This window comes from Cynocephalus volans, chromosome 1 (genome assembly GCF_027409185.1).
Source record: "Cynocephalus volans isolate mCynVol1 chromosome 1, mCynVol1.pri, whole genome shotgun sequence".
NCBI lineage: Eukaryota > Metazoa > Chordata > Mammalia > Dermoptera > Cynocephalidae > Cynocephalus > Cynocephalus volans.
This window is the reverse complement of record NC_084460.1, coordinates 109,613,310-109,625,203: the sequence shown is the minus strand read 5'-3', so window position 1 is coordinate 109,625,203 and position 11,894 is coordinate 109,613,310. Positions and strand designations below refer to the sequence as shown.

General features: G+C 46.0%; 1 protein-coding gene across 1 annotated transcript in view; it reads left to right on the top strand.

The window, feature by feature from the left end:
- Positions 1-6,777: 6,777 nt before the first annotated feature.
- ETV5 (ETS variant transcription factor 5) overlaps positions 6,778-11,894 on the top strand; it is a 58,867-nt gene continuing 53,750 nt past the window's right edge. Inside the window, exons 1-5 of the mRNA XM_063095009.1 lie at positions 6,778-6,901; positions 10,008-10,126; positions 10,269-10,356; positions 10,491-10,538; positions 10,632-10,682. Of these exons, the coding sequence (XP_062951079.1) occupies positions 10,082-10,126; positions 10,269-10,356; positions 10,491-10,538; positions 10,632-10,682 (232 nt within the window). The 5' untranslated portion in view covers positions 6,778-6,901; positions 10,008-10,081. The remainder of the gene's footprint in view (positions 6,902-10,007; positions 10,127-10,268; positions 10,357-10,490; positions 10,539-10,631; positions 10,683-11,894) is intronic.

Genomic DNA, 11,894 nt, shown 5'->3' with positions numbered 1-11,894 from the left:
GAGCATTCCCTTACATCATTTGATAATCCTTCTTAAGAGCTGGATTCTGACCTAGCCTCCTACACGTCCAACAATGGGACAGAGTGGACATGGGGGCTAAATTGTGGTCCCAAATAGCTTTATGAGCACCTGTGTCTGGCCCCAAGGTAGAGCCTGAGGACAGGGAGGAACACACAGAGGACCTAAGCACCTCCACAGTGCTGAGAAGTCAGGAGTCTCCTAGGATGGGATGTTGCTTTCATATTTTGCATTTTTAGGCATGTAGTTTGGCTTCTTGATGGGAGAGAATGCAGAGAAGGGAAAGGAGCGGGAATGAAGAGAGGTGTTCAGATGGGTTGTTTAAATGGAGGTTGCCTTGTGTCCCAGAGCCCAGGGGCAGGCAGACACACTATTAACAAGAAACATGGTGTGGGAAAGAGGGAAGGAAAAGATGTATACGTGTTTATAAACAATTACTGTGGTTATTTGGTTTCAAGTGGTAATAGTGGGAAGATTGCCTCAGGTTAAAAGGGCAGGCTAGACCCCTCACCTCCACCGCTCCCCTCCCCCCATTTAAAGCCAAGTGATCAAATTCACTAATGGGGCATTTCTTCTGGGGGCTCAATTACCAGTTGGCCATGGTTGATCTTCCTTTTGTCCCACTCAAAATAAATACAGCCCCCACCCCCCCCCAAGTCCAGGCAGAGCCTCAGCGGAGGTGGGCACTCACAGACCAAGCCAAGAGCTGAAAGAACCGCCCGCCTTTCCACCCGCTCTCCAGCTGCCACATGGAAGCAGGCCAGCGAGAGAAGCTGCATTCCACCCCACCAACCCCTTAGCCTGCTCTTCCAGTGGGGCTGTGGGAGATGCCAAAGAAAGGCCTTTCGTAGCTCAATGACAGCATGTCCTGAGTTGGCTTGCTCCTGCTTTGGAAGCCAAAGTCCGAGGATGTCTCAGCAAGGGTTAACCCCTGGTCATATGAAACTCACCACCAAGGGCATAAAAGGAAGCAAAAAGAAGACTGTGAGCAGTCAAAATAGATTTTGTCAAGTCTACACATTCAAGTTTGTCCACTTCCTCATTGGAGGAGGCACTTTGGCTCTCACAGAACTTGCAGACTCTCTCCGTTTGCCCATTTCAAACCCACTTGGTTTGCTAGCTTCCAAGCCATGGCAGATCAGAGGCAGAAAATAACAGTAAGTATGAAGGGCTGAAGAAGGATGTGTTTAATGCATTCAAAAGCTCTGATTGACAGCCTACCATGGAGAAGGGGTAGGAAAACTCTAAAGATCAGGCATGCTATTGCTAAAAAGCGCAGTAGCCTGAGGCTCCTTCATGTGGGACAGACAGGACTTCATGGGCCTCAGAGGTCAAGCTGGATGCTGGCAGGTGACTGGATCAAGGCAGGCACCTCTGTCCCCGTGTGGCCAGACCAAAGGGCCCAGGAGGTTTGGGACAGACTGCAGGGTCATCAGGGTGTTGTGAAGACCCTGATTCAGAGCTGGACTCGGTTCTGAGGGCAATGGGAAGCTGTTGGAAGTTTCCAAAGATTTCAATCCAGTTATGCGGGGTTTTGTTTTGTTTTTTTTAGGTTTTATGTTAAGGAAGAAATCCTTCAGTGATCAGAAATCTAAATAGGACATGCTCCTCCAGATTTTCTTGATAGTGGATGCTTCATAAGATCTAAGAATTGAGAGTTAGGAGAAGGAGACAAGAGAGAGGATGTCTTTGAACTCAGAAAATGAGCCAGGAAAGTAATAAGGCCCTCACAGGCCAGCTGGGCCAGAGGTCAAGGACATGTATTCAGTCAGAGAACTAACTTGCTTCTTCTCAACTGAGAAATCTCAGACATGTTTGTTTTTAAACCTCTCACTTTGAACCTCAGTTTTCATATCAGCAAATTGGGTATTATTACTACCTTCGAGAGGGATTGAGAGTATTAAATAAGACATTATATATCAAGTGCCTAGTACAGAGCCTGACATATTGGGGATGCTCAGCAAATGTAATTTCCGCTCTCTTTCTAAAGTAGCTTTCACGAAGACAAATCCTTGCTGGCCCAGGATAATAATTCAGAAGTTTGTCTGGAGTTGCTAGAGCAAATTATCAAGGAAGCACAGCAACTCTCATTGGAGTGGCAAGAAAGCAACCAGAGCCCAAAGGCAAGATGAGGCAAGACGATAGAAGAGATCTCAGGGACTAAGGCAACATAGTGAAGTATGTAACAACAAGGACGGTGCTCAAGATATATATTTGGCTCCTGACTCCAACTCCTACTAGCTATGACCTTGGGCAAGTTACCTAACCCCTCTGTGCCTCAGTTTCTCCATATATAAAATGGGGATAATAATGCTATCTACATCACAGGGTTGTTAGAAGGATCAAGTGGGTTAATGGAAGCAAAACCCTGAAAGAGGGCCTGGCACAATGAAGTGCTCTGTCAGTGCTGGCTGTCATCCTTCAGCACACACAACTTCCATGTGCAGTGGTTACTGGACAGGCTCTGGAGGGGCACACTTGGGCACACTCACCCTTTTACTGTGCATTAGCTGTGTGACCTGGAGCAATTTATTGAACCTTTCTGCATCTAAGCTTCCTCATCTGTGAAAAGTAAAGGTGATAATAATAGCACCTCCCTCTGAGGGCTGTGGTTGGGACTAAAAGTGCTAATACGAGTGAAGTTAGTTTAGCAAAGTATCTGGCTCATATTAAGTACTCAGTAAATGTCAGCTATTCCCTGGGTCTCAGGAACCCTGAAGACAATATGGCCCCTATTTATTTAAAGACTTGAATCTCAAAGATTTTCTTTTCTCTCCTCAGTTTTTAGGGCATTTATTTCCAAATTTTATTAAGAAAGATAGAATTCTTTATCTCTCCCTTGAAGACGAGAAAAATATTTCTGTACCTTTTTGAGCCTGTCCTCAAGTCCCTTCCTATACATATACAAGATAGAAAAGGACACTGGGGGCTGGGTGCCACCCCAGGCTCTAGACAGGCTTACACTCACCACAGCATTCCTAACAGAGGGACAGGAGGCATTTTCCCAAAGTGAGGGACCAAGATCATAGTGCTGCCACATTTCCCATGATCATTTTGTTAATTAGCTCAAGGCATGGTTGTCTACCTTGCACCTTAACTTACTTTTGACATTTTAAAGGAAAACTTTAAAAGCAATCCTCTAAAGGGTAATGGAAGTACTGAGGCTTGGGGAAAGGCACTAATTTTTCCCTATTCTTCCCTGTTGTTTTGCTGAAGACACATTGCAAATTGAGTTTAAAGAACAAGGGTCTAGTTATCTTACTGTGATTAAATGAGCTTTGCTACTGCCAGGGACAACAGCTAGATGAATGTTCTTCAGGGTTGATCTCTTTTTGTTTTTTTTTCCAATCCTCTTTCTCTCCTGGAGGAGAGGGAATGCCAACTAGAACACAGGCTCAACAAAACCTCCAATGTAAGTAATGTTCTTAGGAGGAAAGACTCAATGTACTAGACAAAGAACTTCTAAATACTGACCCTTAACCCTTACAAAGGCAAAGATAACAAGAGAAGAAGAGGAGTGGGAAGGGGTTGGGAGTGGGGGTGGGAAATCATAAGGAGCAGTGGAAGAAAAGAGGACAGTGAAGACATCAGTAAACATTGAACAATAAGGAAGCAACCCTGGGCCCAGGAGTTGGACTGGCAAGATAGGTCATCACAAGCTATACCCTCATTTTTCATGTTAAAGCCAAGGTAGCTGTGCCCAGGAGTGGACTTCCCTGTCCAAAACAAAGATCCAAATTCCCAGAATCACAGACTCTATGATTTGGAACAATCCTCAGAGTTCATCTGTCCCTGGCCAGTGCAGGCATTCCTCTACACTGTCCCTAAATCTTTCTGCACAAATGCCTCCTGTGATGGTATTCCTTTGTTGCACCACTTTGAACATTCCAAAGTCCTTCCTAACACTATGCTGAGATAAATCTGCCTCCCCATGGCTCCAAGCAGTTCTGTTCTCTCCCACTCTGGGTTCAAATGATGTTTCCTCATGGCCTGCTCAGCAACAGAGGCACATGTGAGGTCTTCCACATATGGGCTCTGGAGTGGGACCACTTTAGCTCTTTCCCAGGTTCAGCAACCGACATATTTGCTCTGTGACCACCGGCATATTACTTATCTTTCTGTGCCTCAGTTTCTCATCTATAGAATAGAGATATTAACAGTACTGGCCACTTCAGTACTATTACTGTGAGAATTAAATGAGATAATCTGTGTAGAATTACATATGGCATGAACAAGTCATACATTAAGTGCTCAGTAAACCTCAGCTACTGAAATTATGCAATAAAGCATGGGTTCCTCCAAAGCAAAGACTGTGTCTTATTTATCTCTGTAACTTTTTTTGCCTCGCACAGGGTCTGGCTGAATATTTTGTACAAAATAAATGTTTACTAGATGACTAAATAATTAATTGGCAGTAGTTCCATTCTGGCATAAATTCCTACACATGCTCTTGTCTATGACATCTTTCTTATAAAAACCTACCACCCACCTCCTCCCCTGACTCCAATTTAGCCACTATTTGTTACTACTCAATCTAGAAATACCTAACTTCCCTTCCCAAGATGGGATAGAGAGCCTTGTAACAAGGTGACAAGAGCCACACTCGAGGGCATCAAGTCCAACTCTGTGGAGGAAGTTGCTGTGACGCATCCTGCACTGTTTTCCTGTAGCCAGTTATAAAGTGTGATTGATGTGTTATATGGCTTATATGGTGAGGACATGTGGCCCTGGGGGCTACAACTCCAGAGGTCTGCAGAGACTTAAGCAAAGAAGAGTAAGAAAGTTCTTTCGGAGAAACTAGATCAAAGAGCAGGATGACATGGGATGAGGTAGGGGAGGGATGAGGTGGGGATAGGCAAAGCTGGGGAAGAGGAGGATCTGGGAGCTAGCCTGGGCTCTGCATCTAGCTGGGGGGAGACAGAGGCTCCACAGAAGTCAGCAGTAAGCTGAGAGCACCACTGGTCTAGGGTAAAATCTCCCACCCCCAAACAGGAATGTCTCTGCCAAAGGAATGAAGAAAGGCACCAAGGGAAAACTGGAGTCGGAAGCAAAATGCTCTACCAAGAAATTTAATATCAAGGACTTCTTGTTAAAAGTTCAGAGCACTTTCTCACCCATCAACTCATGCCCGTCCCAGTCTTTCCCAAAGTCAATAGCTCATGCCTGGTCAGTACTGAACCCAGGACTCCACCCGGGTGCTCCAGGTTCCTTAGGTCCACTCAAACATTTGAAGGGTTATCAACGACAGACCAAGCTGTTTAAGATATACAAATGGAGGTAGAAAAGGTGGGGAAATTTTGACTCAAAAAAAATTTTTTTCTGAAAATCAACACGGCATTCCCTACGGTGGGGGGTGGGGGGTGGGGGGCAACCCCAGGGTTGGCTACCCTAGAACCCCGTTTGCTAGGAACTCTCTCCTTACACATCTTTCCTCCCCACCGCTGGCACACGGGGTGAATGGCAGGGCACACCAACAGAACGAGAACAGAGCTTCCCCACAAGCCCCCAGCATCCTGGGAGAGAGGATAGAGAGCCGCCCCACGGCCTTCACAGGAGCGGGTAGAGGGGGCGGAAGGGGGAGAGGATTGCTTGTTTATTTGTTTCCTGGAACACCCTGTTAAGAATCTCAGCAATTGCAGTTAATGCCCTATCGTTTGGCAAGCAGAGCTGCTTCTCCTCGTTCCCAGCTGCACGGGATCTAATTCGCAAATACACCATCTTGCATTCAACACTTAAATGGAAAACAAGCAGCCCTGGGAGGGAGGCAAGCGGTCTAACTCTGCATGCCCGTTTCGGAGGGATTTATCTTTCTAGGTCGGTTGACTGGCTGATGCCGTTCCTTCGTAGGCTTCTTTGAGCCCAGACCCTTTCATCTTAACTCCAGAACCCACCGTGGGGTCAAATGAACATCAGAAGAAAACGGGATTTGGTGAGGCCTTAGGCCTTGTCAGTATAAAATAGTAACTAAAATCTGTTTGAGAGCTCAGATTTTAAAGGGAGATTCTGCTATTCTTCCCACTGGAAACCTGGTTAAAAGAAATTAAGGCCTCTCTTAAAGGTAACTAAGATTAGAGGGCTCGGTTTCCGTTTTCTGTGTTTCTGTGGGCCGAATGCCCAGGTCGGTCAGCGAGTTTCTCTCTGTGTGGATGACGAATTCCTCTCGCCTGGATTCTAAAATGATAACTTTGCTTGGTGCTGCAGCTGCGAACGTCTAGCGCCAAGCGATCCAAATCTGGCCTTGGAGTTGCTGGAGGGAGAAGTGGGGGTGAGTGGGGAAAGGGGAAGAGCCTGCCTCCGTGAAAAGTCTGGTGAGCCGCGAGAAGGGAAGTAACGGCGGTTCCTCCAAGCTTCGGCCCCTTTAAGTGCTTCACTGACTCAGCTAAGCTTCCCCCTCAGGTTGCGTTTTTTATGAATGAAAAACGTTCTTACATTCATTATATAAACAAGCCTGTGCTGATTGGCCAATGGCCCCCGGTGCATGAATTATGTAAAACAGACCCCTGAGGGGGTGGAGAGAGACGTACCGTTGGCCAATGAAGGCAGTAGTCGATGGGGCGGCTCGGCTGGATTTGCCCACAGACAGGGTAAACAAGAGGTGATGGACAGCCGCGGGAACGGCCTCAGGCCAATGGGAACGAGGCTGGGCTAGGGCCGCGGGCCAATGGAGACGGGCGGAGCAGTGGGCCGCGCGGGGCCGGGCCAGCGCTCCAGCCTGGTTGGCAGCTGCGGCGCAGAGTCCAGCCGCTGGTGCGCGGAGCGGTTCACCGTCTCCGAAGCGGGTCGGCCCAGCCAATTCTCCTAGGCGCCCAGGCCCGGTGCGCGCGTGCGTGAGCGCGCTTGCGCCGCCGGGGCTGCTGCAAAGGGAGGAGAGCGGCCGCCTCAGGTGAGGGGGCGTTGCAGGGGGACATCGGAGGGGGAGTCCAGAAACGGGTTCGAAAGGCCCCGCCGGGCGAGAGTTCACGGGCTGGTTTAGAATCCTCAAAGTCAGGGTGCACTATCTGGCGTGAGCTCCCCGGGGCTGACCGCCCCCTCCCCCAGCGGCCCGGCCCGGTCCGGTCCGGTTCCTGGGAGGCGTCGGGCGGGTGCGGCTAACGGTTCCGGAGCGCGCGGAGAGCGGGTTACCGCACGTTGCGGAGGAGGCGCGCGGGAGCGCGAGGTGCGGGGGCTCCCGTATAGAGATGGGAAAGCGCGGAGTTGCGGGTCTTTACAGTCTCTGGAGACCTGAGAGCCCCGAGGGGACTTGGAGGCTCGCGAGAAGAGACGCTTGGCGGAGCCTTGCAGTTGAGAGGAGGGGGCGGGAAGCAATTTGAGGGGGATTATTTGAGAGGTGCTGCCTCCTCCCCGAGCACCGGGAGGGGTTAAATGACATAGGCATGTGCAGCCTGCGGGGTTGGGGGGCGGCCAGGAACTTAAGCGGGCCTTGCAAGTTTCAGGTTGTGGAGAGTGGACACCCAGTTCCCTCACTGCCACCCCCAGCAGGCTGAGGGCGTCGGGCTGTGCGGCGACTCTCGAGAAAAATGGGGGAGTACCAGAACAACTGCCTGGGGATGGTGGGGAAAAAGCGGGTGCGGAGGGGGGACAGAGAGATGCTGGAGCTTCGCGCCGTGTTAAGGGGTCTAGCCTCATTTTCAGAGGGCAGGAGGAACCTCTGGGGGAACCAAACTCTTGGTTGAGGAGGGGATGCCAAGGAGAGTTGTTTCGGGTGGGGGTAACGGTGGGGGTGGGGGGTGGGTTGGAAGCGATTGGTAGCGCCCGGCGCTGCACCTTGTTTTTATGAATGTTGGTGACTTTATGAATGAAGCGGGTTTCTTTCGTTGGCTCACTGCTCCTGCGGCTTTTTTCCCCCCCTTTTTGTGAATGAAGCATTGAGCTTTCTTCCTAAAACGCTGGGGTGAGGGGCCTGCGTCGGAGGTTGGGCTTGCGTTGGGAGTGGGGGTGGGGGCGCAGCTGAAGGAGTTTTCATGAATGGGGAAGGCTGGGAATTGGGTGGAAGTGTGTCTTGTTTTGTGAATGGGGCCCAGCGCTAGGGATCCAGTTACAGCCTCTACCTGATGTGGCGGCCGCGGCTCGCTCTCCCATTCATAAAACCAGGCCCGCTGCGCGCCACGGGGGAGGGGCCTCGATCCTCCGCAGCGCGGTGTTAAAAGTTTCGTGGGGACACACGGGAGTCTGGAGGTTAGATGGGAGGCCCAAAGGAAGTGGTTTAAACTCCTGGATGAACTCTAGCTTTCCCTTCAGGCTTTGAAAAAATGATACTTTGAACACAATTTTTCTGGCCCTTGAACTATGAGGGCCACTTTAGAGGTCCTCAGTGCCTTTTTTGGGTTCTTTTATGGCAGTTTCTTTATGTTGTTTGATTTTTTACGAGTTATGAGTATTTTTGCTCTTTAGGATGAATTATTTCATCATGATACTCTGAAAATATCTCCCCCTCCTGGTCCCCTGCTCATTGTTTCCTTCCCCCCAACAGACATTTATAGAATTTCTAAGGCCATAGATTAATCTGACAGATTTTCAAAGGCGACAGAAAACTCTTTTTCATACCCCTCAACTCACTGCTGAGGTTGCTCAGATTTTGTATACGGCCAGTGACACTTGAGAGGCAGGCTTTATTCTAAACGTTTTTGCGCTGTTTGGAAGTCAAGCAGACAGGCTGGCGGGCGTGTTTTTTCTAGGAAGTTATGTACTGTGTGCTATTTTGCTCCTCTCTTTGCTTTGACTTTGAAAATATCTGATTGCTTGGGCCAAAGTGCTGAGGAGGCTGGCGGTGAAGAGTTTTCTCGTATCCTGCTCACTTATGAAAATTTGATATGCTCCACAGTGTGAAAAAATAAATTGGATGGAACTGACCACTATTTAAAAAACCTTCCTATTTAAAATTTGTATACAAGTTAAACAAAATAAATTATCCTATAAGCAATTGTGCTTTGCTTAGAGCTGGGGTAAGTGCAATTAATGTTTTCTCCCATTTTGTTGACTTAACTGCATTTTTATTTGGAGAATAAAACAAAGTATTCAGGAAGGTGATAACTTCCCAAAATTGTTCCTTTATTTCCCCCAAATTAGAAAAAGTTCTCTCCTTACCCTTTTGATCCCCAACCTCTCTTCTCAGCCCTAACACTTATCAGTGCTGAAATGAGTTTAATTTTAATCTTTTTGATGTGTCTGGGAAAATTGACTTTACTGTAAGAAACAAACTAAATTTTCTTTCCATGGATCTTTTGCTTTTAATGCTTTTTTAAGATTTAGAGATGCATTTAAAATATATGCAGTAGAATTTACTTTTCATAGATATTTTATTCTTTTAGAAATTGGAGATATCAAATATATCTTTGTACATCGCTGTGGAGATATTTGTGACATTACAAACACTACACCTGTTTGGACAGAAGGTTTAGGTTTTAAGTAAAGAGTTGTGTGTAAAGATAAGTACACTTCTGATCAGTTTATTCCTGATACTACATAAAGTGTTTTACCACTGATCTACAAAATACTTTTAGAAATACCGTGTATGTCAGATTCTTAATTGTCAATAATTTGAAATACTTAAACCCTGTTTCTCTACTTCCTGTCACTGTACTATCAAACACGAAGTGATCTCTTTTTTAAAAACTCTACTGCAAATGCCCTGGAGGATCTTCTACGTGAAAGAATCTTGAAATCATCCTTTTATAATTAACATAAGATTTGGGGGGGTTTATGTCTGTTTTTTTAGGGGACAGGCAGTACCAAATCTATAATCTTAATATAAGAAAAAGAAGAAGAAAAGAGAAAATGATGGCTGGGTAAATGGATTTGGCACTAAGTACACAGTGCACCTTTGATTAATCAAGCCTGGCATTGGTGCAGAAAGCTTACACCTTGAGTGGACTTTAAGTACTTCAGAGAAGGTAGTGATTTTGCACAGGTCCTAAAGAAAGAGCAGTATAAAACTGCTTCATTTCTCTTTTTTCCCTCTTCTCAGTTGAAATCTCCCAAATTCATTACAGGAGGATCCCTTTTCCCCCAGAAATTACTCAATGCTGAAACCTTTCAAAGTGATATTAGAGACGTTGGAATCACCATGGATGGATTTTATGATCAGCAAGTCCCTTTTATGGTCCCAGGGGTAAGTTTAAGTTTATGTGGCTTTTGGTTTGTTTTGTCCTCCCTCTTCAAGTATGAGTCTTCTCCTTATTGGTTTAGTGGGTCAAGCCCCTTTGGACCTATTTACTACACTTGAGTCTTCACTGTGTGTTGGCCTCTTACAGAAATCTCGATCAGAGGAATGTAGAGGGCGGCCTGTGATTGACAGAAAGAGGAAGTTTTTGGACACAGATCTGGCTCATGATTCTGAAGGTAGTGAAGCTTTCCCCTGCTATGTTGTGACTTCCTCAAATTGCCCCCATTGTCAGCAGCATGTAGATTCTTCCCCCTCTTCTCCCTAGCAGAAGAAATATCCTCATTCTGGGGTCTTCTGTTTTCAATTCCAGAGTTGTTTCAGGATCTCAGTCAACTTCAAGAGGCTTGGTTAGCTGAAGGCAAGTTTCTTGGCTGTCCTGTTTTCCATATAAAACATTTTACTGTGCTTTTAAATAAAACGTAAAGGTCTAAAATGAAAATCTCTTTTCCAGCACAAGTTCCTGATGATGAACAATTTGTCCCCGATTTTCAGTCTGATAACTGTAAGTACCTTTCTGGTGGTGGCATATTTGTTCTGAAATTTTTTGGTCTTGGATAATGAATGTCCAGAACACTCTTCTCAGCTATAGCTAGCAGATTTGGGCAGTATGTATACTTTTAGTTTTTTCAGAGTTAACCCTGAAAATTTTCATTTCATTCCTTATTAAAATTATTTCTGAAATTCTGTTGTGGGTAAGATTTACTGAACATAATTTCAGTCTAAATTTCTTTTGACCTTAAGTATATTGCAAGGCTTCAAGCTCAAAATTATAAACTAACTGACATAATATATAAAATGTTGGACCAAAACATCTATTAATCAGACATTCTTATAGCTTTTCTTGTTTGTTTTATAAATTAAGTCCTTGATGTAGGTCATGAACCTGACATTTTTGTTCCTTATAAAGGTGCAGAAAATAGTTAATGGCAAATTATAGTTAATTGTGATTTCACCCAACATTTTGTCAATTTTGTTTCTACTTGTAAGCCAAGAAAGGATGGTCATAAGGTGACCTGATTTGCTCTTATTTTTCATGTAGTTGCTGTGGCTTTACTCTTCAGAGATGAATAAAAACTTTTTCTTAAAATGGTCATTAAGTGCTCATTAGTTGATGTACTAAAATGCAGTGGGGAGCTCAAAAGATAGCTCTCAGTGCTGGCAGGGGCATGGTTAGCTTTGCACTGATCTTTTGGGGCTGTCCTCAACAGGTTTGGGAGCTTTTATGGTCCAGGCAGAGCTATCAAGGACAAAGCTGGCTGATGAAATTTGAGCAGCACAGGGCCGCTCTAAAGAACATTAGTCACTGGTGAATGAGCAGGTTTAAGAGAGGCCTGGAGAAAATGCTGCCTCTCTTGAGAGTTGCATCATAGAGAAATTCATGTCTCTTAGTCATAGTTTATAATAGCAAGCACCTGAGCCAGGCAAGGTTTCAGTTTCTCATTTTGCACCAACAAATTCTTCCCAGCTTTGTTTTATCTGGGGCGGGGGGGGGGGGGGTCTGTGTGGATGTGCATGTGTGCATGTGTGTAAAAATACTACTGGGAGAGAGGGTATCTTTGGGTCTGAGTAAAAGATGAGTGTTCTAAATCTATTAAATAGAAGAACAGAGGTAACAGCTAAACATTCTTTAATGATAGGCCTCATGTGCAAGGCACAATGCTATGAAACTTTTAAAAGGCATAAACTGTAACCCACAGATACATGGTTACCTTAC